This window comes from Castor canadensis, chromosome 11 (assembly GCF_047511655.1).
Source record: "Castor canadensis chromosome 11, mCasCan1.hap1v2, whole genome shotgun sequence".
NCBI lineage: Eukaryota > Metazoa > Chordata > Mammalia > Rodentia > Castoridae > Castor > Castor canadensis.
This window is the reverse complement of record NC_133396.1, coordinates 41,644,078-41,669,878: the sequence shown is the minus strand read 5'-3', so window position 1 is coordinate 41,669,878 and position 25,801 is coordinate 41,644,078. Positions and strand designations below refer to the sequence as shown.

At 36.4% G+C, this 25,801-nt stretch overlaps 1 protein-coding gene across 7 annotated transcripts in view; it reads right to left on the bottom strand.

The window, feature by feature from the left end:
* LOC109681789 (mitochondrial Rho GTPase 1) overlaps positions 1-25,801 on the bottom strand; it is a 64,466-nt gene that overhangs the window by 22,241 nt on the left and 16,424 nt on the right. For 6 of the 7 annotated variants that reach the window (XM_074046383.1, XM_074046385.1, XM_074046384.1 and 3 more), the window contains exons 2-16: positions 22,665-22,723; positions 22,192-22,273; positions 19,380-19,423; positions 19,025-19,078; positions 18,701-18,753; positions 16,062-16,170; positions 15,656-15,757; positions 10,417-10,515; positions 9,831-9,939; positions 8,771-8,891; positions 5,085-5,169; positions 4,432-4,577; positions 3,015-3,115; positions 1,012-1,142; positions 117-200 (exon numbers count right to left, since the gene is read on the bottom strand). In XM_074046383.1, the coding sequence (XP_073902484.1) occupies positions 117-200; positions 1,012-1,142; positions 3,015-3,115; positions 4,432-4,577; positions 5,085-5,169; positions 8,771-8,891; positions 9,831-9,939; positions 10,417-10,515; positions 15,656-15,757; positions 16,062-16,170; positions 18,701-18,753; positions 19,025-19,078; positions 19,380-19,423; positions 22,192-22,273; positions 22,665-22,723 (1,379 nt within the window). The remainder of the gene's footprint in view (positions 1-116; positions 201-1,011; positions 1,143-3,014; positions 3,116-4,431; positions 4,578-5,084; positions 5,170-8,770; positions 8,892-9,830; positions 9,940-10,416; positions 10,516-15,655; positions 15,758-16,061; positions 16,171-18,700; positions 18,754-19,024; positions 19,079-19,379; positions 19,424-22,191; positions 22,274-22,664; positions 22,724-25,801) is intronic. The other variant, XM_074046381.1, reaches the window with a different exon arrangement.

The following is a 25,801-nucleotide window of genomic DNA, read 5'->3' as shown; positions in this document are numbered from 1 at the left end:
TGTATGTATATGTAGAAATGTCACAACAAAATTCCCTGTACAACTAACATGTACTAATAAAAACGTTTAAAAAATGTACCCAATAATTAAAATATTTGTATAACAGGAATTCTTACCAACAAGTATTTCTCTTGTCCATACACATAAACAGTGTTAATTGCATAGTAGGATCTATGATCATCACGAATTTTCTTTTGCCTCTGAAAATAGAACCAAAATCTCAATATTTATAGTAAGATATCACAGTAACTAGTTTAATCATCACACACACCTTTATGTATGTATGTATGTGGGTGAGTTATAAATAAAAGAGTATTCTTCTCTACACGATATACTACTTATCAGTTCAAAAGGAATATTGATTTTATGTTTCTTTGTTCTTAGACAAATGATTCATTTGTTCTGCATAAAGTGAAAGCAGTAGCTAAAGCAGAAGTAAACTGTTTTGTGCAGTGTACTCTACAGTCACCTGCTGGCAATTCTCACTATAATTTGGTTTGATATGAGACTAATCTGGAAGCACATCATACTTCTTACTCAAAGGAATAATCAGAACTAGGTATTAGTACTCAATTTGAAACATTTATTATACATTTATTTCATGCCAAGGACTCTTGTTAGGTGCTTTCACATGGGTAGTTGTTTAATCCCCATCTAAGCAGTGTTTTTTAAAAAAAGACAAATGATAGCTAATACCAATGAAACCAGCTAGTTCAACAAGATTACTGTCTCTTATCTATCTCTGTCTCTGTCTCTGAACAGGGTCTGGGTCTGATTATAAGCCCAGGCTGGCCTGAATTTGCTATCCTCTTGCCTCAGCCTCCAGAGCGTTGGGATTACAGGTGTATACCACCATGCCCAGTGCTACTGTTACTTTAGATTGTACTGGTCTAATATATGTAGGCCAATGAATTCCAGCAGTCATCTGAAAGTTAATGGCTATACAAAATTATGTAAAGTCATCACTACAAAAATTTGTGGGATAACATTCTACATTTTGAGAACTCTCACCATTAAGTTTCTTCCAAGAAGAGCCTGAAGTACTCCACTTTTCCCACAGCCTTTCATTCCAATTACATTACATCTGAACACATTTCTTTGAGTCTGTTTTTTCTGCAGGTCTATCTTTTTATCTCTTGTTACTAAAAAAAAAAAAAATAACACTAAATACATATCACTGAGTCTCATTGAACCTCCGCCCAATCTTCTGCAAAATTTGGTATTCTGTTTATCATTTTAATGAAGTGTTTAATCTATATACAAGCATCTACACAACAGTCATGCTGTATGTGAAATAATATATAAAATATAATGCAGAAGGGTATCACTTAAGTGGGAAAGATGCATTTTTTAATGTTGACTATAAAGTGAATCTTCAATAACTAAATGATATTTATCTCATCATAAAATAAATAGCATATTTTCACTAGGAAAATATCCTAAAATGAATAAAAAACCATGGTTGCAGATAATATTATATCCACCTAATTTTTTGAGATAAATTATTACTATAATAAACTACAAATTAAAACATGCTATTTGAAATCTGCATCTTCTTGGAGCTGGATCTTACAAATAGGAGGCGATTTGCACTCTAGGGCTAGTTAGCCTTTTAAACAGAAATCTGTAAAAGAAGCAGGCTGGAAAATAATTCTGTATCATTAGCACAACTGGGTACATCTTCCTGAGGTAAAGAGACCTCTGTAAATTGTACCCAAAGAGGCAACTACTGCAGAGCCTCTGCAGAGGGATTACTAATTGTATAAAACTGAAAATAAAAACATACAATTGTGGGATAGTTAAATAAGCACATTAAAGATGCAAAACACATAGTTATTTATATAAAAATGTCCACCATATGTTGTTGAACCTCATGATTAGCTTGTTTCTTACTCTGTAATGCAATTAAATATTGTTAACTGGTTAAGTACTTTTTTTAAAATTTACTTTTTATTTGTTTTTTAATGGGATTTCAAGCTTGCAAAGCAGGTGCTCTACTGCTTAAGTCATACCTCCAGCCCACTGCTTAAGTACTTGCTCTTGCCAATTTTAAAAAGGCTCTCTTCTTAGGCTAGGGCTTCCTGTATGATATGGCAGATTTTACACCACCTGGGATATAAGAAACTCCTGAAATGATCAATTCTTTAATTCATTATTTCCATACCTATGGGTTTTCTTTGAGTGGAACACATTACTTTGGCAAGAATGAATGGTTTATATTCAAGATCTACAAAAGATTTATTAATAAGGAAAAAGATCACATAATAAAAGATGTTTAATTAATTCAGAATCATGTTTTCTTTGTTGTTTTTTTATTTTGTGGGACTGGGCTTGCAAAACAGGCACTCTACTGCTTGAGCCACACCTGGCTTTGAAATGTGATCCTCCTGATCTCAGCCTCTGAAGTAGGATCACGGGTGCCCAGCAGGATCATGTATTAATAGGCTTTGTTGGTTTGTTTTTAGAGATGGGGTCTCACTATGTATTGCAAGTTGGGCTTAAACTCATGATTCTCCTGCCTCTACCTCCTGAGTGCTGAGATTACAGGCATGTGACACCATGCCTATCCCATTTTGAATACTTAAAGAAAATTAAAATGCAAATTAGACTCCTAAAGCCTTTAATGCCCATAGTTCTCCCTCATTTTCATCAGTGGAATATCCCAGAGAGTATACTAGAAGCAAAAGCTCTACTCTTTTATTTTGAATTGATCATTTACTTTGGACTTTTTTTTTTTTGGTGGTACTGGGGTTTGAACTCAGGGCGGCACACTTGCTAGGCAGGTGCTCTACCACTTCAGCCACACCCCCAGCCCTCTACTCTTTTATTTTGATAAAATAAAAATCAAGCATCTCAACTCAAAAGAAATTACCAAGTCACGAGGAAAACTAATAGAGTGTAAATATAAAGGATTAATGAAGATGAGTTTAATTTTACTTTTTGTAACATTTGAAACTGGAGTCTTAAAAAGACAATGTTCCTAATCATGGACTGAATAGTACCCAGATACTTACCCGTAATGGCTGAAGCTTGAGACTCTTGTTCAGTTAATATGGAATAGCCTAGATAGCCCAAATACTCCAGGCACCGCTGTACATCTAAGTAGGTCGTGAGCCTAAATAAGGGAGACGTTTACAAGGTGATAGGTTCCTAAATGAGCATTCACAGAAAGAAAATTCCAACAACTTAAAAATGTTATTCCCCAGACCCAGAGAATGTTTATCAGACTGCTTTAATTTCCTTCATGCCCAACTATGGCTTTTCCTACATCATTTTTATAGCAGAGAGGAAAAGGAGGAGAATGCAAGATGAGGGCAAATTTCTCTATTTTCTCCACCTGCAGAAGAAAGCAAGGCTACAAAGATGAGCAGTGAGTGGCTGGCAAAAACTACAGTAGGGATGTATTATCTGCTTCCCAAGATAATGTACAGTGTGCCACACATACTACCCAGGTGAAGACAGTAATTAAACAGATCTGAAAAGGTTTGACAAAAGCACAAAAATAAGTGAAAGGCACCTGAAACTAGTTGAACTCTCTTATGCATTTCAAAAAAGAAAAGATCTTAATGTTGAAAGAGTCTCACCAAGGCTAAAGTAATGATGTCATCATGCAAAACCAAAGAATTTCCTTCATACCTTAGACACAATGTCAACCACACTATAACTAGGCTGTGGAGAAATCTTAAGTCTTATTATGAATTCATTAGGCAGAAATGTGGTGGCCCACATCTGTAACCCCAGCTATTACAGGTGTACACAGAAAGATCACTGTCAGAAGATGGCCCTTGGCAAAAACATGAGAACCTATCTGAAAAATAAACTAAAGCAAAAGGAGCTGGAAGTGTGGCTCAAGGGGCAGAACACATACCCAGTAAGTATGAGGCCTTGAATTCAAACCCCAGTATACTTCCCAAATGAAAAAAATCATTAAAAATGAACAACTGACATTAAATAATCCAGTAAGTCTTCAAAGTCCAGAAAAATATGCTTCTCTTAACATGTTGAAGGAGTAATTGTGTAATAGCAACGACATTTCTAATTTTCTTAATCAAATAAGAAGTACTATAAATTAGTTCAGTTTTTTTTTTTTTTTGTCTTTTCTTTTTTGGTGCTGGGATCGAACCCAGGGCCTCACGCATGCTAGGCAAGCGCTGTACCACCGAGCTACATCCCAGCCCTTTAGTTCAGTTTTGATGTAAGACTTACTTATTACTGTTTTCCAATACCATTACCCAAAAGAAAACAAACCCTTCCTGAATCATAGAGTATCTATAGCTCATCTTAAAGATATCCAGCAGTACTATAAATCTTGCTTGGAGGTTGTTAGGATTGAAACATTTTATAAAAGCTGACAAGCTTACAAACTGAAAAACGTAATATAATTTTAAACTACATAGAACTTTAGAGGAAAGAGGTGAGCTCTATACTCACGTCCACTGGGAAAGGAATCCCTGGTAGGTTATCCATCCTCTTTCGTTTGTGCAAACTGTGTTATTCACATCTGGCCCCCAAGGTATATAAGGGAAAACTTTAAATAAATCTTTAAGCTCATCAGGTGACAAAGCACAGTCTCTATCCTAAAGATAAACAAGGAAGCAAATAATATTTAAATATAAATATATTCCAAACATAAAAGATCCCTAATCTAAAGGCTAGAGGTGTGGCTCAAGTGGTCAAGCACCTGCACCACCAAAAAAAAAAAAAAGATCCCTAACCTAGAAAACCTATACTTCTAAATGATAAGAAATTTTATCAAGAAAATTCCTCACTTGGATATAAGAAAACCTGTAAAAGAGTCTGTCAGAAATTAGATTTTTTTTGATCTTGAGATAACAGTAAAATAGCAGACAATATTTTTGCTGGTTTAGAGAGTTTGAAGTTTTTGGTTATATAACATAAGCATCTCATAGCTAAGAAAACAAAGAAAAATCATTCCCAGGAATAATATTTTACCAGTGTTGGGGGCATGGCTCAAGTGGTAAAGCAGCTGCCTAGCAAGCATAAAGCCCTGAGTCCAAATCGCAGTGCTCCTTCTCCCTCCAACATTTACCATATATCATGGAAAACTGCAACTAAAAGCTTACCAAATCATGTTTGTCAAAGGTGCTTTGGAGAAACAAATATGCATGATGATTTAATTCAGTAGTGCAATCAGGAGGTATTTTTAGTCTGTAAATGAAAAAATTTAAGAATAAAATAATAAAATATTAAAATTTAAAAAATGAATACAAAATTGCAGTAAACATTTTTGTGGGATGACACTATATATAAAAATATACAGTGTATTTTTACACTATGTATAGATCTTCTCAGGGAAAGTCTCTGGAGTGGTTACAGGACTCCTCTGAAGAGTCATAATTAAGAGTCATTTCAAAGAGACATACATACTCTTCCTAAGTATCAGAGGAACACAATGAAATAAAAACTTAAGCTGTAATAGTTTGTTCTTCCTATAAACAAATTGTAAGACCTAATTATGGATTTAATATTAATGTCAACATTGTAATGAGTTGAAAATTCTGTGAAGAAAAGTTATTTTTGCCTGATTTGACCTATCTTACTTACATTCAGTTCAATAAACATTAATAAAATATAGTGAGTTAGGTACCAGGGAGACAAAAACAAGGCAGGCTTCCTACTTTTTTTCATTTTAATTTTTTTAACCAACATAATATTTGTATTTGTTTGTACAGTATTATAAATTGATAGCTGTATATGATGTGTAATGATCAAATCAGGGTAATTACCATTTACATATCTTCAAATATTATACTTTCTATGTGTTGGGAACCTTAAAAATCATTTCCTCCAATTGATTTGAAATGTATAATTAAGCTGGGCACTGGTGGCTCATGCCTGTAATCCTAGCTACTTGGAGGCTGAAATCAGGAGGATGATGATTTAAGGCCAGCCCAGGCAAATAGTTCACGAGACCCTATTTCCAAAACACCAGAGCAAAAATGGACTGGAAATGTGGCTCAGGCAGTGGAGCATCTGCTTTACAAGCACAAACCCCAGAGTTCAAACCCCAGTCCCACAAAAAACATAAATAAATAAATAAAAAGAAAATGTATACTTAATCCTTACAGACTCTAGTTACCCTACTATTCTAAAGACCATCCGACATACTTCTGCCCCCAACTGTATTTTGGTACCATTATCAACCTTCTATCTACCTTCCCTCTACTCTCCCTTTCCTGTCCTCTATTGTCCTTCATACTACTCTTTACTTCTTTGTGATCAACTATTTTAGCTTCTACAAGTGAGTGAGAACCTATGGTATCTGTCTTTCTGTGCTTGGCTTATTTTACTTCACTTAGCATTACCCAGTTCTATCTATGTTGCTGCCAATGACAGGATTTCATTCTTTATGACTGAAAAATATTTCACTCTGTATATACAGCAATTTTTTTTCATCCATTCATCCACAGATGGACATCTTGGTTGATTCCGTATCACGGCTACTGTGACCAATGAGTACTGTAATAAACATGACAGATGCAGGTATTTCTTTGATACAATGATTCTATTTCCTTCAGATATATAACCAATAGTAGAATTGCCAGGTCATACAGTAACTCTATTTTGTATACATAATGGCTATACTAATTTACATTGACACGAACAGTGTATGAGAGTCTCCCTTTCTCTGCATCCTCAGCAATATTTGTTATTTTTTGTCTTTTTTATAATGATATGCTCTCTATTCAAGTGGGAGGTGGTCCACAAACAGATCTTTATAGAGTGAGTCAAGTGCTAAGTATGTAAGCTAATTATACTAGAGGAGCCACCATAAAAGGGAACATCTGTGGTCTGGGAGATAGGAAGGAAGGTGTTAACACTACTGATAGTCATTGTCACCTGAATTGAGACTTAAAGGATGAAGCATTAATTAGGTTAGGGGAAAGAGAGAAGAGTGAAAATAGCGTAGGCAAAAGCCTAGAGTAGAAAATAACATATGTTTGGTGGACCATAAATAGTTCAGTATTTACTTTGAGAATGAAGGAGGGGAGAGTATGAGCATAGCCGATCATGAATGACCTCAGATATGTTAAGAGGCTTAGGCTTAGTGGTACACAGTAGCTCATGCCTGTTGTCCCAGCTACTCAGGAGGCAGAGGTCTGGAGGACTGAGATCCAGGTCAGCCGTGGCATAAAAGCAAGACCCTATTCAAAAAAACTAACTAAAGCAAAAAGGGCTGGGGGTGTGGCTCAAGTGGTAGAGCACCTGCCTAGCAAGCACAAGGACCTGAGTTCAAACCCCAGCAACCACCCCAGCCCCCCCCCCCGCAAAAAAAAAATACCCTCATACACAAGGCTTTATCTTGTGTCTTGAAGAGAGATCACATGGCTAAATTTGTGTTTGTATGTGTGTGTGCACTTGCGCGCACATTCTAATTTAACAGTAATGGAAGCACAAAAGTAGAGTTAATAAGAAAGTTGGAGAGCTTCACATGGTGGCTCAAGGGGGTTATTCTGCAGAAAATCAAAAGCAGAGAGTATAAAAAAGCCCTACGAAACGGAGTCTTCTGTCTTATTTAAAAAAAAAAAAAAAAAAAGCAGTAAGGAGCCTCTTATAGAAGTATCCTATTTGATACATTGTAAGAACTTTTTATAAATTTCACAGTGTACCCCCACCAAGCACAACAATGAAAAAAATATATATCCATTCACAAAAACAGCAGGATAAAGAAAACTTTGTGAAAGGATCCCAAGACAAATTCATTCATCACTATATATTTATTGGAAAATTAACTTGAGCTAAAATTTAGTAACTTAGACAAGTAAACTTTCAACTTAGAACTGATCAATAGGCCTAATGACAAAGAACACTGCTTCTTTAATGATGGGGAAGGGAAAAACAACAACTAAGACTTTCTGAATCATTACATAGGTAGCTGGAGATGATACCTCTAAAGTTAAAAAGGACACCATGAAGGTAATGTGCCACTGAAAAAGTAAGGAACAAAGACTGAAGAAACCACAGCCAGATAGTGGGAAGTCATAGTCCCTGAGAACCTACTTCCCAAGGGTAGAGAAGAGGTATCCTGCTGCAAGGTAGTCAGTCTCCTGTGTGAGGTGAGGTGGCACTGGGTCCATTTTAAACAAAAAACTTAAGCAGCATTATCTAAGGAAAATAAGCACAAATAGATCAGTTCTTTAGGAAGACACTATTTTATCCTAAGCTGAAGGAGCAGAAACTGACAAAAGGAAAGAAAAATGCTAACAATATATTTCTGATCTTTTGAGTCTAAAACCATGATTATCTGGCATCTTTTTTCTCCTTCAGTAAAATGACTTTAAAAAAGATACTTGTGGGCTGGGGTGGGGCTTAAGTGGGCAAACACCTGCCTAGTAAGTACAAGGCCCTGGGATCAAACTCCAGTACCAAAAAAAAAAAAGAAAAAGAAAAAAACAAACAAAACTTGTATTTTCCATGAGAAGAGAAAAAGTTCGAGCTATTCTATAATTAATGGCTTTCAACTGTGGATGAGTTTGATTTTGCAGGAACATATGGCAATTTCTGGAGACAATTTTGGTTGTCACAATTGCAGGAATATGTGTTACTGGCAGCTACGGATGTGCTAAACATTCTGTAATGCACAGAACAGGCTCCACGATAAAGAACTTTTGGGTCCAAAATGTTGATGCTGCTAAGGCTGAGAAATAATTCTAAATTTCTCCTGAGGAGCTTGAAGCCTACCTATGTACTAAATAAAACTTAAAAATACTTGACAACTGAAATCAGTCAGGAAAGCAAAGGTACATACAGGGGGAATAAATATTCAGGTGTCAAATCCAGGTCATCATCATAACCAAATCGTCGAAGCACAGTCCAAGTTGTTTCGTGTCTCCCTCTCTGGATAAAAAGTGTGTGTAAAAACAGAAAACCTGAAATAAAGTAATTCAGCAAATACAGTTGATGTGAAGAAGGATACAGTTACATGGGAGAAAAACATATAACAATGACAAGAGGTCTCAGATTAAGAGATATACTAGTTTTCATAGTAACATCAAAAAAGTATCTCAATGAAACAGAGCTCATTTCAGAGACATTTCACATATACACCCAGGTCAGCAAGAGAGAGCACTGGATGAAAGGGTCAAAATTACAGTGAAAAAGTTATATCACACACACACACACACACATACATACACACAGATGAAAGGGCCAAAATTACAGTGAAAAAGTTATATCACACACACACACACACACACACACACACTCACACACTCACACACACACACACACACACACACACACACACACAAAGGTATATGATGAACACAAATGAAAATATTGTATAGATCTTTGAGTTTATTTTTATAATGGAAAATTCTGGAATTTCATTTCACTTCTTATTTCACTGTGGCTCAACAAAATGTCAACAAGGAACAGTCTATACTTGGGAAAATTTGACTCATAGACAAAGTCCCTAAAAATAATTTCTATTTAAAGGCTGCTTATGAGTAGGAAGGATTTTGTTCCAGATATGTCTTTCAGATGGACCTCTTCATCCTTGAGATCCAACCAATTTCCCTACCTCTAATTAATATCGATAGTAAGGATAATAACCACCCTCATCTCCTAACCAAGTCAAATTTTAGGCATATTAGTAAATACTGACATTTCCTTAAAGTATAAATATTGCTACAAAGATCTTTATCTTTGGCCAAATTTAAAAATATTCAATAGCTTAAAAGGATGGGAAAAGGACTGAGGAACATAACTCAATGGTAGAGTGTTTGTCTAGCACTTGAAAGGTCCTGAGTTCAATCCCCAGCCAGGTGAGGGGGTAGGGGAAGGTTGTGGAAAAACCATTGACCTACCTTTCAGTGTCAATCCACTGTCAGCTACACCATCACTTATGTGTTTTCTGACTACATTCTTGACATCTTCCAGAGCTTGAGGAGCTAAAGGAGTGTTGAAACAAATTCTCTAGCAAAAAAACAAAACAATTAAGTTTAAAAATAAACCAGCATTAAACCCACAAATAATATAAAACAATAATCTACAAAGCAACATTAAACCACAGTTGCAATAAAAAGAGACAAATCCTCTTCTTTGTATTATTTGAGCATGACATATTTAGAAGAAAAGAAACTTCCCAACTTCACTAATTCTGTTTCTGTAACACAAGATTCTTTGTGTAGTTATGCTGTACAAAACCAAGAAAGCAAAATGACTCAGAGTTCATGCTTTAAGTCATTCTTCATACACCCACTGTATACAATGAAATGAAACTATCAGAGTCTCCTCAGTTCCTAGGCATAAGAGAGTTTTTATACCCTAAGGAAGGGCTTAAATAGTTTGATGTGGTAGTTTTACATGAAAAAGAAAAAGGCTTATCAACAAATTGTTATTGAAGTTAATATTTTTTTTAGCTTTTATGGGCAAAGAAGCTAAAAAAGCTACCTGAAAGAAGTTGAGTTCAGCATCATTAAGAGTACCATCATTATCCTGGTCAGATATTTTAAATATACGGGTAAGGGCTTTTATACAGGCTGATTTCATCTATAAAACATTGAGAAAAGAAATGATCGTTTTAATTAAAATAAGATTTTACAGTATGTTTTTAATAAGCAATGCTGGGAAAAAATCAGATTGCTTACCCATAACATCAAATACAACTAACACAAAAAATTAACTAAAGCAAAGACATTTACTTTTTTTGGCAATACTGGGGTTTGAACTGAGAGCTCTACGCTTGAAAGGCAGATACTTTCCCCCTTAAGCCATGCCTCCAGCCCTTTTTGCTCTGGCTATTTTGGAGATGAGGGTCTTGCTTTTTGTCCAGGGTGTCCCGGCCTTCCATCCCCCTACAGGCACATATCACTATGCCCAGGTTTTTTTCCATTGAGATGTGGTCTCACAAACCTTTTTAGCCTGAGCTGTCCTGGAACCGTGATTCTCCTGATCTCAGCTTCCCAAGTAGCTAGGGTTATAGGCATAAGCCATTGGAGCTTGGTGCCATTTACTTTTATATTCAAGCATTTTTAAGTAAATGAAGCAATATTTACTTGAACTGATATTAGGAATGGACAAACTTTCCTCTCATGATCAAATTCTTTGAAGATAGGCAAAAGAAAAAGTTCATCTTTTTTTGAGACAGAGTCTAACTATCTAGCCTTGAATTCTCCTGCCTCACCTCCTAAGTGCTGAGATTACAGGCATGCTTTACCACCCACTGCCTCAGAAGTTCATCTTTAGATATGTTCACTCTTCCACTGACATAAAGAACTATTTTATTTATTTATGTCCTCCCTCATTCCACAATGAATTTGAACGGATGTATAAAATTACTACTGGCTTTCTTCCCCAACCTCTGGTAGGAGGTAGGAGAATGGAACTCAATGTTTTTTATTTATTGGGTTTTTTTGAGACAGGATCTCACTATGCAACCCAGGCTGACCTTAAACTCAAGAGCCTCCTGTCTTAGCCTCCTGGGTACTAAGATGCAGTCACACATCACTACTCTGTTTGTTTGTTTGTTTGTTTTTCCAGTGCTGAAGATCAAACTCAGGGCCTCATCTATGCTAGGCAAGCACTCTGCCATTGAGTAATACTGCCAGTCCAAGAGACTTAAAGGATATGTTAGAATGAGGATACAGGCTTATTTGCAAACACAGCAAAATATCACTGGCTAATAAGTGTACTAACTTTCTATGAGATAAGATTTATTTAGACTTACTGTTGTTTACTTTATTTATCTTTAATTTTTCTGTTGTGAACCATGCCTCCCATCCATTTTGCTCTGGTTATTTTGGAGCTGGGAGTCTTGGGAACTATTTGTCCAGGCTGGCTTTGAACCTCAATCCTATAGATCTGTCCCCAAGTAGTTAGGATTACAGGTGTGAGCCACTGCACCCAGCTTCAATGTGATTTTTAAAATGCTAATCACCTTAATATAATATCAAAATATGATTATTATTGCAAAGTGTTAAAAATTTGGCATCAACAATGCTCTAAAAATTATAATAATGAAAGCATTTTGTGTCTTACACAGTAAGCATTATCATTATGTAACAGTCACATCTTTTTCATTATTAGGTAAGCCGTGGGCAACATGGGTCATACAGAGTTCATCATCACTGGAAATATTTATAGCTCAGTTTTTAATTTAGAATACAAACTTTTTTTGATGATTCTATCTCAAATCTGTGTTGAAAGCTTATTGTTTTCTAATAAAAGATACTGGTATAAGGTTAGACTTAAAATTTGTACATGTATAAAACAATACAGTCTAATAAAACATAATCTAAAAGTTGAAAATTATACATACCATACCTAAGAAATGCACAACAGGTGGTGAAGTGCTTTACTCATGTGGGACTGGGGGAAGGGCCAAAGGATTAGCAGATCAGCAGAACTAATAATAGGGTGAGAACAGAGCAGCAAATAATTGAGAACAAACTAATAGGGGAATTTAGTGTACCATTAGTATAAGGCCTCAGAGTTAAATCCTTCTAGTAGTACTTTCCAAATTTCCTTGACTGTAAAACACAGCACCTGGATGAATCAGAATGGAATGGGTTTCTAACAAGCATACCTAGTAACTTCTATCACAAGGCAATCTGGGAAACACTAGATTGGGAATAAATTAGAATTTGGGTGGTGGTGGCTCACACCTGTAATCCTGGTTAATCGAAAGACTGAGATCAGGGAGATTGCAGTTTGAGACCAGCCTGTGCAAAAAAGTTCTCCAGATCCCATCTTAACCATAGCTGAGCACAGTGGCACACATCTCTCATCTCAAGCTACATGGAAACTAAGATTGACAGGATCATAGTTCTAGGCGGGCTTAAAAGTTTGCAAGACCCCATCTCAATGGTAAAAAAATAAAAATAAATAAATGAAAACAACTGGGCGTGGTAGCACACACCTGTCATCCCAGCTATGGAGGAAGCATAAAATAGGGGGACTGAGGTCCAGGTAGGCCTAGGCAAAAAAGTGAGACCCTGCCTCCAAAATAACTATAGAAAAAGGGCTGAAGGTATGGCTCAAGTGGTAGAGTACCTAACTAGCAAGTATGAAGCGCTGAGTTCAAACTTCAGTACCACAAAAAAAAAAAAAAAAGAGAGAAAAGAACAAATTAAAGCTGGGAATGTAGCTTAATGGTAGAGCACCTGCTTAACATGTGCAAGGCCCTGGGATTGATACTTAGTACTGAAAAAACAAACAAACAAACAAACAAAAGAGTAAATTAGGAATAAAGGAGTAGTAGACAAGAAACAAGAAAGAGTAAACTCCGGTCAGGTTAAGGGTAACTCAGAGTAATTATTTTTTTACCAGGGATCAGCACTTTTTCTGTAAAAGGCCACATAGCAAATATTTTAGTCCTGGGGGCTAACAAGCATAATCAAGAATATCACATAGGTACTTACATGGCAAAAGAGAAATAAAATTTCCACAATGTTTTTATTGATAAAATTCAAAATACATTAACTGAGTATAATTTTGCTATACAGGTCTGCTAATGAGCTTGGAAGGATAGCATTTTGCTTAATTGGAATTCAAAGTTAGTGTTTGCTACCATAAAAGTGAACTGTAATTGTTCATATGTTAATGCTGATCTGTGAAGAGATTTTATCTTTGAAAAATGTCTTTTTGAACCAATCTACATTGCCAATACTGATACATATACACAAACATAATCTTAAATAATCAAATTAATTACTTGATATATGGGCTGCTAAAGTGAGCATTTAAATTCATTACTTGGAAGGCATTTATAGCAGTACATTCTTTCCTTGGTATTTGCCTTTTATCATATTAATACACACAGATTAATCAGTTCCAGGTTTGGGGTAACTCAACTACACAGTTAAATGGACTAGGAAATATGGAAATTTTCTTTGCACTTGCATCAAAGTCCAAAAAACAATGCTTGGACTATAGTTTGAGATTAGAAATCCACTTTTTTCTTTTCTTCTTTTGGCATAAGGGTATGCACTGATAAAAAATGAAATGTGGTACAGTGACATATATGGTACTGAAATGCTGTCAAATTGTAACTGTCGATGCAATTAGTAGTACACTGAGCATCAATTAAGTAATGAGAGTACCCCGTGGACCTCTGGGGTTGTGTGTGTGTGCATGCGCTGTACTAGAGTTTGAACTCAGGGTCTTTTTTTTTTTTCCTAGGCAGGTACCATACCACTTGAGCCTTGTCCCCATGAGCTCTGTTGAAACTACTCAAATCTGCCTTTGTAGCACAAAAGGAGTCACAGACAAACATAAACAAATGAGCACAACTGCTATAATAAAACTATGAAATGATGACGTTTGAATGTATTATGATTTTCACATGTCACAAAGTATTATTATGTATTTGTTTGATTTGGTAGTACTGAGGTCTGAACTCGGCTTCACACTTGCTAGGCAGGTGCTCTACTGCTTGAGTCACCTTTTTGCTTCTAGACCTCTTTGCTGTGATTCATTTGGAGCTAGGGTCTCACTTTTTGCCCAGGCCAGTATGGACAACAATGAAATACTGATACATGCTACAACACGGATGAACCTTGAAAACATTTTTTTTTCATTTTTCTTTTATTATTCATATGTGCATACAAGGCTTGGTTCATTTCTCCCCCCTGCCCCCACCCCCTCCCTTACCACCCGCTCCACTCCCTCCCGCTCCCACCCCTCAAGACCCAGCAGAAACTATTTTGCCCTTATCTCTAATTTTGTTGTAGAGAGAGTATAAGCAATAATAGGAAGGAACGAGGGGTTTTGCTGGTTGAGATAAGGATAGCTATACAGGGCATTGACTCACATTGATTTCCTGTGCGTGGGTGTTGCCTTCTAGAACCTTGAAAACATTAAGCTAAGTGAAAGGAGCCAGAAACAAAAGGCCACTTACTCTGTGATTTCACTGATATGAACTGTTCAGAGAGGTAAGTGCATTCATTAGTGGTTGCCAGGGGATAGGGAGAGGAGAGTTTAGGGAATGACTAACAATGGGTACAGGGTTTCTTTTGGGAGTGATAAATGTTTTGCTAAGAGATAATGGTTGCATAACTTTGTGAATATACTAAAAACCATTGAACTGTGTGTGTATAAGGGTGAATTTTACAGTATGTTAATTATATCTAAAAAAATTCAATTTTTAAGTCTATGGCACAATTCTGTTAAATTTTAAGTATTACAATAAGGAATTACTCTATTTCTTAGCTATAAAACAAGAGTATATTCAAGTTGTATTACATGTTGTACTTGTGTCAAAAAACTACACAAGTATTAGGAATGTGGTTCAGTGGTAGAGTACATGCTTAGCCTGGGCAAGGTCCTGGATTCAATTTCCAGCATCAAAAAAAGTCTCCAAAAACTACACAATTTTTGTTTGTGCTTTTTAGTTTGTAGATTTTATAATTGCAAAGTAGATCATTATTAAGTCTTTGGATTTTTGTTGCTATTATTGACAATTCTGTTTGTTTTAATGGCACTTTCTGAAATAATACTTAACCTGGAAAACATTGAGTATTTTCACTGAAGAAAAATAACTAGAAAATTCAGCAATTTAATAATCAGTAAGTTCCAATTTCAGCAGTTTCATTTTTAGAAAAATAATTAAGAGTTATTAAAAATCACTGTCCTATTTCAGTTACTCTGTCTATATTCCAGTCCCTAAAAACACAGTTTATTGGTTGGTTACCTCCTTCTCCTCTGGGCAGTACAGAGGTCCTGTAGGATGAAGAACAGCTTTCTGTGCATAGTAAAAGAGCTCTGATATGTTCTTCAGGTTTTTTGCTGAACACTGAAAAGGAAAGTTTTAAATTTTATACTCTGAAATCAGTTATGTCAGCCAAAACCAAGTTTTAAGGTAACAGTAAGAGTCCTTGAAGAAAATGAAAAAATAAATTTTCCTTTGTGGACATGTCAGCATCAATGTCCAAAGGAGCTTAGAAGCCTACTCGCAAGTTCTCTGCTTTATCTAGTTTACAAGTCTTCACAAAGAACAGAAATTTATTGCATCTCACATTGTTTCCCCTCCCATTCAGAATATCAAGTTAGTGAAAATTCACCAACAATAAATTTCCAAATTGAACGATGAGGCATACCTCCACACAGGTTTCTATTTCTGTATATTGGTTCATAATAGGAAGGATGGTCTCCATACTACTATATTCCACCAGATCAGATTTGTTCCCAACCAATATCAAAGGCAGCCTGAAATGAATAGTGCACAACGTAATAAGGAAGCTAAAAGACATTAGATTTTTATCTTAATTTACATCAGAACCCAATCTAACTAAAAAGCTTCAACCTCTCTAACATAAAGCCTCTACTATACTCAGGTTCAAGTGCCCTTTATATATAGGTTTATTAATTCATTCAAAACTACTTATAAAGTACCTAATAAACTACAAACTCTTCTAAGGATTAAGGGCATGAGACAGAAAATCCTTCCCCATTCTAACAAGCAATTTCCAATACAGCAGGTGTTATAAAGGGACTCAGTAGGGGGACATGAGATAAGGTAATGGAAGGGACCTAATTATACATACAATCAAGGGAAAACTTCTCTTAAGAAGGTGGCATTTGAGCCAAGACGGAATCTGCACGTGAAGACCAGAGAAGAAAGGAAAGCAAGTGCAAAGGCCCCATACTGAGAGAACATCCTGGTGCAGATGAAGAACAGGGAAAATGCCAGAATGGTGAAAATGGAGCTAAGCGGAAAGTTATAAAATGGGGATGAAGAGAGGTTCAAAGGCTACACATACAAGGACTTTAAGTTGCAGCAGTAGTGTGGGTTTTACTATTGGTGTAATTGGGAAGCCACAGGAAGGTTATGAGCAGGGGCATGCCATGATCTGATGACATTTTAAATGCAATGATTTGCTGTCTTTTAGAATACACATTAAATATTTCAGTGTGTATCTCTGAAATATTTCACTATGTGTATCTCACTAAATATTTTGATATGATGTTTAGTTTGCTTCAAAATGGCCCCAACTGAAGAGGTAATGATGAAACAAGATAGACCACAAGTTAATTGCTAAAGCTGGATGACAGATATACTGGAGTTCATTACACTATTCTAATTTTTATCTGTGTGATTTTTTTTTTTTAATCAAGAAAAAGCTCTTGGCTAGGCATGGTAGTACATGGCCATAATTAATTACAGCTATGCAGGAGGTGTAGATCAGGATTGTGGTGTGAGGCTGGCCCTAGGCAAAAAGTTAGTGAGATCTTATCTAGTGACTAAGTGTGTCTGTCTGTCTGTCTGTCTATCTGTCTATCTATCTACCTATCTATCTATGAACTCAGGGCCTGTCCCCTGAGCCACTCCACCAGCCCATTTTGTGTTAGGTACTTTCGAGATAGGGTCTTGAGGACTATTTGCCTGGGCTGGCTTCAAACAGCAATCCTCCTGATCTCTGTCTCCTCAGTAGCTAGGATTACAGGCATGAGCCACCGGCGCCCAGCTAAGTGTATTTATTTTAACTAATTTAAAGTTAAACTGATACAACTGACTAGAGGCTACTACATTGGACTGCATCACTTGAGAGGGTCATTCTCTGCTTTTCACCTTGTTAATAACGAACCACAAATTTTAAAACAGGATAAAGAGGAGCTGTCAGAGTTGTAAGGCACAAAGTCTCTCATGAATATGTAAGACAGAGGGTCAATGCCCACATTCATCCATTAAGAACCAAATCTTCAGAGTTTAAAGGCACAGAAGCACCCCAATAAAAGAGAAATCTAAAAAAATAAGTAAAAGACCAAAATGTGTACAATTAATAAATATTATTCTGACTTTCCTAACATTTAAAAACACTCAAATGCTTCATAAATAATTTATGTCCCATTAAACCATATTGAAGCAAAAACATTGCCAGTTTGTCTTAAAACTCAAACCATGTTTGTGCAGAACTCTCATCCTGCTCAGAAAATGACAACCTGAATGTTCTCTTGCTTTTTCCCTACTATCCATGTATCTTCCAAAGAATTACAAAGAAAACTCCCTGCATGAATTCCTAAATGCAGATCTCTAGGGATTTTTTAAAGAACTTATAAAGTGCTTATATATAAATTATTTTCATTTGATTTTCAACATAACCACAAATAGCTAAGACAGTTATTACCCTCATCCATCCTTACAGATGGGAAATCAAATGCCATCTTAGAACTCATGGGAGCCAATCAATTTCAAAGGTTTTCTCTAAGTACTACGCTCTGACATACACCACACTATGAGCAATCAATGACCCTTGCTCACACTGTGAGTAATGACAACCTTATCACATAATACATGACAATGATATGCTCTAAAATGAAGACTTTTTCTTTTTTTTTTTTTTTGACAGTACTGGGGTTTGAACTTAGGGCTTCATACTTGCTAGGAAGGCATTCTACCACTTGAACTATGCCCCGGATAATACAAAAGTAATCAAAATATTTACTGTCAGTAATTATGAATCATTATAGTATATAATAATAATAATGGTATAGTACTGGAGCTCTGCTTTTTGCTTTGCTCTAAAATATATTTGCTGCTTCAAAAGATTTCTCCCAAAAAAGGTGTGTGGGAGTATCTGGAGGTAGGTGAACAGAGAAGCAACTGATAAAGCAAAGGTGGCAAAGTGTTAACAAATGGTGGACAGAAGTGAAGAGTTTACAAATGCTCGTTATTTCCTGAATCTTTTCTGTAAGTTTGAAATTTCTGAATACAAAATTTGAGAGGAAAAAAATATACCTGCTGTCTTTGTCTGTTCTTTCATTTATGAGAGGAATCCATCGACTTGTAACCTAAAATGAAAATTAACACGAGCTAAATCATGATGCAGATCTTCTTTGAGAAGCTTTCTGTCCTTAGGTCTCTAAAATTCTAAATGAGGATTGACTCTGAAAGTGCCCCCATGGAAACCAGGCATGGTGGCACTTGGAAGGCAGAGGCAGAAGGATCATAAGTTTGAGACCAGCCTAGGCTACATAGTGAGACCCTGTTTAAAAAAAAAAAAAAGTGTGCTACTGAAATTTACTTACAGTGGAAAAATAAAAAAAAGCCATGCATCCATACCTTATCAATAGAATGTTTGTTGTTAACAGCATAAACTATGCAGATGACATTGGCCTAGAAGAAAAATTAACAAATTAATAGCAATAAAAATAAAAATAGAAACAGTAGCATTTAATTATCAACCAGTTAATATTTTAGGGACAAAGGAAGAAAATGAATTGGAAAAAGAATTAAAAAGCTTGCTTATAAGAAGAATATATTCCTAAGGGCATATAGCAAAACCACACACTAAAAATTGGCAATAACAAAGAATTGAAAATTCTTGATAAATGAAAGAAGGAAAAAGGTATACTCATAGGATTATCACTGTTTCTCCTCCCCCCAAAACCCCCCACAACTATTTGTTTTAACTGACCTGTGATATTTCTTGATGAAGTTGTTCATCACTCTGTTCTGCTTCTACAAATGACAAAAAGTCAATGTTTCATATTTTAAACTCTTTCATAAAAGCTAGTAGGCTAAAAATCTATGCAATATCTATGGTGGGTTGGAGGTGTGGCTCAAGTGGTAGAGAGCTTATTACCTAACAAGGCCCTGAGTTCAAATCCCAGTACCACCAAAAAAAAAAAAAGGAAAATGACATGGTGTAACACTAAGCTAGCAGCAAATACAAGGGCAAGACAGGAGAAGAAAAAGTTGAACTATGATAAGAAAGCTGGCTAGCAATGAAGTCTACAAGAGGATAACTCGGGCATGGAAGGGCAGAGGCACTGTATGATGGATCTAGGCCAGCATCTGATCCACAGTTGAAAAGGGTCAGGCAAAAGAGATCAGCAACCTGAGATAGAAAATTCTCAGACAAGAGTCTATATACACAGTCTAAAGGGGCCAGAAAATCTGGGCAATACAGGCTAAAGATCTAGACAGCAAGTAGGAGTAATAACCACCAGGGCCCCGAAGGAAAACTGGAGCATGACCATGAAGAATCAAGAATTCCCTCTCTAGTACATATCACTAGCCAGAACTGCTCTCAATGGGTGGATGTTCATGTAATCCCACACGAAAAGGGTATGCGTGATAGACCCTAGGATGAAAAAGCATAGAAATGAAGACTGATGTATTAATTTAGATCACCTGAGGTTATACCCCCACTACTCTGCCAAATGCCTGTTATTTCTCATATATAAGCTAGTTCAATGATAATTTACACTATGCTAAATAACTGGCCATATCTTTAATTTCTTTCAACATGTGAACTAAGGCTTCAATTCTAACACTAAGTGAATTCAGTGCTACAGACACCGAAAAATAATTCTGTAAGTAAAGATAGTTATGAGACTAAAGCAGAAGGCAATGTCATTCTCCCTCAGCTTTTAGTACAGTGCTATCAACAGATACAATGAAAGCCACATATATATGTTAATTTTCTAGTAGTTATCTTAAAAATGAAAAGGTAAGATTAATTTTTAATAACCCAAAATATTAAATTTAAAATTTAAATATGTACTCAGTAGAAAAAATAATGATACTTCAGTAGAGCCCTCCAGTGAAGTTAGGGAGGGGATCACAAGTAGAATTCTACCAGGAAACCACTTACCCGCAACCTGGCCTGATTTTCTTCCCAAACTCTTCTACAGTGACTTGGGGCTGATTGGCTTAATAATAAGCATAATCCCTTTGGAAAGACCCATGAAGGGTAGCATGGTGAGGTGATCTTTGGACTTGGACAAGCCAAGTAAGTTTTTGTTTTGCATTTACTATGTGATCTTGGTCAAGTTGATTAAGTTCTCTAGGCCATATTTCCCCTACACTAAAAGGAAGACAACACCCACTCCTTGGTGAGGTAAATGAAATGGAGACACGGAAGATACTTAGCACATGGTAAACTCCCAGCTCTATCAGGATGGGAACTGTGACCCTATCAGAGCAAGGTGATGGTTCCCATAGAGCTCAATCACACAAGACCCAGACCAATGAAGCCAAAATAAAACCACTGCCATTTCCCAATTTTAAAAACAACCACTTCTCTCTTTGATCAAATACAATTTATTCTTTCACTTCAGTGCCTACCATGTACCAACGGCACCCTGGAGGCTGGAAGGTATTTAAAGATAACAAAGACATATTCCTCACTTCCAGGAGCTTTCAAAAGTCTGTTTTTCTTAAAAGGAAGGCATCTGGATCATGTCAGTGAAGGGGTAACAGCAGTTTTGTTCTGCCTTGATACAGTGGCTGCTACAGGTAGTAAATTCTGTTCTGTTATTCCTGTGTACACAATCATGCTACTCATAAGTATATAATATATTCATATAAAAAAAAGTAGACACAGTGCGTATAATTTCCTAGATTTCTGGGAGGGGATGAATTTAAAAAATTTCAAAAAGAAGCCAGGCACCAGTGGCTCACACATGTAATCCTAGCTACTCAGGAGGTAGAGAGATCAGGAGGATTGCAGATTGAAGCCAGCCCAGGCAAACAGTTTATGAGAACCTATCTCAAAAAAAACCCACCACAAAAAAGGGCTGGCATAGTGGTTCAAGTGGTGACAGCACCTGCCTAGCAAGTGTGAGGTCCTGAGTTCAAACCCCAGTGCCACCAAAAAAAAAAGGCAGAAATACCTCAGCCATCTGAAATTCAAAAAAGCCTATTTAACAGAAGAAAAATTAATGAGGTATTTTACATTCTTTCTACCATACTAACACTTAAAAACATCCAGTTGTATGTTATACTTACAGCACATTTCAATTTAGAATAGTCACATTTCAATTATTCAAAGGTTATAGGTATTGGACAGGGCAGTGTTAGTGTTTCATTTTTAGAATTTATGGTATACCAATTTATCCAAACAAAGTATTTTGCACACAAACACATATATATGCCAATTAAAAAAAAAGTTCTAGATCAAAACAAAGTAATTTAATGATTAAAAAGTTAGTAGAGCCAAGTGTGGTGATGCATTTCTATAATCCCAGCTACTGGTGGGGGAGGAGGACTAGGGCAAGAAGATTATGAGTTCAAGGTCTGCCCCAGGGGAGCTTAGCAAGACCCTGTCTCAAAATAAAAATTTAAAAAGGGACTGGGGAGGTAGGGTGAAGGTTGGTAGAGATAAAAACAGGAAATGACAGAGAAAGGACCATCTCTTTCCGAACATTTATAAAAGCTTAGTAAGAACTGTTTTCAGGACTATTCAATTAACCTTAGAGCTTCATCTATAAGAGGCCACTTACCTGAATAATCTACAATGTGTGTTGGAACTCTCTCTGGGGTGACATCAGCTGGAATGGTGATTTCTTCTGCCCGAGGAGGAACCTTTGTTTGCAAACAAAAATAGAAAATGAAAAAAACTGAGGGATATTACCAAAGTTGTTTACAGATTATATAAATTTACCTATCTTTTCATCCAAAGCTGTCCTTACAAATTTGTTCTATTTATAAATGCTTATTTTTGTGCTTTACCACAGAGGCAAATATGTATTAAAACTACAATAATGCTGGATGCCAGTGGTTCATGCCTGTAATCCTAGCTACTTGGGAAACTGAGACTAGGAGGATGTCTTCTACAAACTAGTATGAGCCTTTTAAAAAGCCACAACTGCTAAAAAAGAAACAGATGGAAAAAAGGTAGAGTTTGTTTCATTTTAATTTACTTTTGATAAATAAAAAAAAATCTTAAATATGAAAAAGAAATCAAAATGTTTACCTCTTCTGGAAATTCTTCACTGACCAGAGACATAATCAGTGATGTTTTTCCAACTCTAGCTGTGAAAAGAAAAATCATTACTTTAACAAAGAGTTTAGGTTCTACATAAGCTCAAATGCAGCAACCATACAGGGAAGTCTGTTACTTATTATCAAAAATGGAAAGCATTCAAATTTAGTACAACACATAAATAATAAATAACTAATGTCCCTGCATTAGTTTTTGAGTGCTGCATGGCTCAAGAGATAGAGCACGTATCTAGCAAGCTCAAAGCCCTAAGTTCAATTATCAGTACCACAGAATTTATTTCATGATGTAATTTTTAAAATTTTTCTTTGAGACACTCGCTATGTAGCCTAAGCTGGCCTTGAACTCACTATGTTGTCCATGCTGGCCTGGAACTTGTTAACCTCCTGCCATTAACTCCCTGGGTGCTGGGATTACAGGAGTATACTCTATGCCCAGCTATGGATGTAAATTAATTAACATTCCTAACAATGAACTTTGGTTTTTTTCTAAGTTTTTACTTTTATAAATAATGCTGTTGAGCTGGAGAAGTGGCTTAAATGGTAGAGTGCCTACCAAGCAAGCATGAAGCCCTGAGTTTAAATCCCAGTACCACCACTACCACCACTACTACTACTACTAATAGTAATAATGATAATGCTATAGTTAGTATTTCTACAGGATAAAATGCTTGAAGTGGATCTCAAGTTAGCACATATGACTTTTTCTTGTTTTTTTTTTTTTTTTTCTCGTGGGACTGTGGTTTGAACTCAGGGCTTCATGCTTGCACACCTCCAGTCTGTTTTACTCTGGGTTATTTTGGAGATGAAGCCTTGAATACTATTTGCCTGGGGTGGCCTCAAACCATGATCCTCCAGATCTCAACCTCTCAAGTAGCTAGGATTACAGGTATGAGGCACAGGCACCAGGGAACCTGTTTTGTTTTTAACTGGTATTTTTTAATTACCTCCAAAAAATAATAAATCCATTTATATCCTCAACAGCAGAATATCAGAGTGCCTATTTTCCTATATCTCTATTTTTTTTTCTTTTTTTAGAGTTTTATATTTAAAGGGTTAGTAACTGTTGGGTGCTGGTGGCTTGCACCTGTATCATAGCTACTTGGGAAGCTGAGATCAGGAGGATTTCATTCAGTTCAAGGCAGGTCTGGGCAAATAATTCAAAATAACCAGAGCAAATTGGGCTGGAAGTGTGGCTCAAGTGGTTCAGTGCCTGCTATGAAATTACAAAGCCCTAACTAAGTTCAGGGCTGGCGGAGTGGCTCAAGATGCTGCTATAGAGCTTGCCTAGCAAGCGTGAGGCCCAGAGTTCAAACCACAGTGCCACAATTAAAACAAAAAAAAAAGCCCTAAGTTCAAATCCCAGTCCTGCCAATAAATATATAAACAATAAATAAATGGTTAATAACAAGGTAAAAACAGAGAAATTTACCAATACATTTTCTATTTTAGTAATTTTTTTAGTACAAAAACTTTAAAAATCTTAATCTTTATTCTGAAATTTGACTTCTGTTTCCATAACTTTTCTGGTCATATAATTATTCTTATTAGATATCCAACTGCTTATCAACTAAATTCTTTTGTGATTCTAGAGGAAAACAGTTCACTTGCCCATTAGTTTCTGTATAATAGCAAATTATGATGCCTACAAATAAGGTCTAAATATGAAAGAATGGAAATTTTTAGAACTAAGAACAACCATAGAACCTTCCTAAATAATTAAAATAAAGGGTGAACTGAAAACACAAGTCAAGTCTCTGAGAAAATAATCAATAGCTAGAACAAGGAAGGACAGTACTGGTCGAAACAACGCAGAGGGTACATGCTGTGACCAAATAAGTATTGCTGTGGAGGGACAGCCTAGGCAGTTTAACAGGTGTTTCCTAGCTCTGATTTCTACTGATCTTTTCAATTGACTTGTATCAAAAAAAGGTTTGGGCCTTTTCAAGTGGCTGACAATAAGGTATTATTTCACCAAATTCAGACCATGACATTGGATCTGGAGCCCTCACAGAACTGTTAGACCTATCCAACAATACCTGGTTACTTGACTCTCCACAAAATTTTCAGATGAAGGACCCAGAGACAGTGATTTTCTCAAGATCTAACTAAAATATTAGTTGCAGATTTAAGAGAGTAACCTATCTCCTGAAGACCAGAGTTTTTCTTATGCCACACCTTTAAAAATATTGCTGTTGGTCCCTGGGGGCTCATGCCTGTAATCATAGCTACTCAGGAGGCAAGATCAGGAGGATCATTGTTCAAAGCCAGCCTGGGCAAATAGTTCACGAGACCCTATCTCGAAAAACCCTTCACAAAAAATAGGGCTGGTGAAGTGGCTCAAGGTGAAGGCCATGTTCAAGCCCCAGTACTGTGAAAAAAAAAATATATATATGTATATGTATTGCTAATACAAGCTAATAATATAGAAAGAAAATGGCAACTCCTAATGTCAGCATTCATCCTGTACACAAACAAATACTGCATAGGTTAATTAAAAATCTACTGATTCATTGGTGACTAATCAGTAGCCCTGGCTCAATTTTACTTTTTTTAAACTTATTTGAGATAATTTCTTGTGGAGAGCAGAATATGAAAAACCTGTCAGAACTGGACATAAGCAAGGTGAGATTTGGTTTAATTGCTTTCATCTGTAGCCTGAGATAGGCACAGCCCCGGTCATGAAACAGAAAAAAAGCAGAACAGCTGCATCTCCTAAGTTTACATTCAGAGAAGCAGGAACAAGGTTTTTCCTGTTACAATGTCCGCCCCTCCCTGAGAGCCTCTGCTCCACCCTGTTCTCTGCTGTTTATAAGGCCTGCTGAAGGAGGGCTTGGGGCTTTTTGCTTTTTGCCTTTGGCGGGCTTTTGGGGCTTGGGTTTTTGGGGGCTTTGGCTTGATTCTTTTGCTTTGGGCTTTTTGGTGTGGGGAGCTTTTGGAAGGGAAAAGAATTACTGAAGTGAAAAGAATTGTTAAAGGGAAATTGCTGAAGGGAAAACAATGGCTAAAGAGGGGTTGATAGAAAGTCTGTACCGAGAGCTTTAACATAGGCCTTAGAAAAGAAAGCCAAAGAAAGAACTTTAACATAGGCTTTAGAAGCTAGAGAAAAGC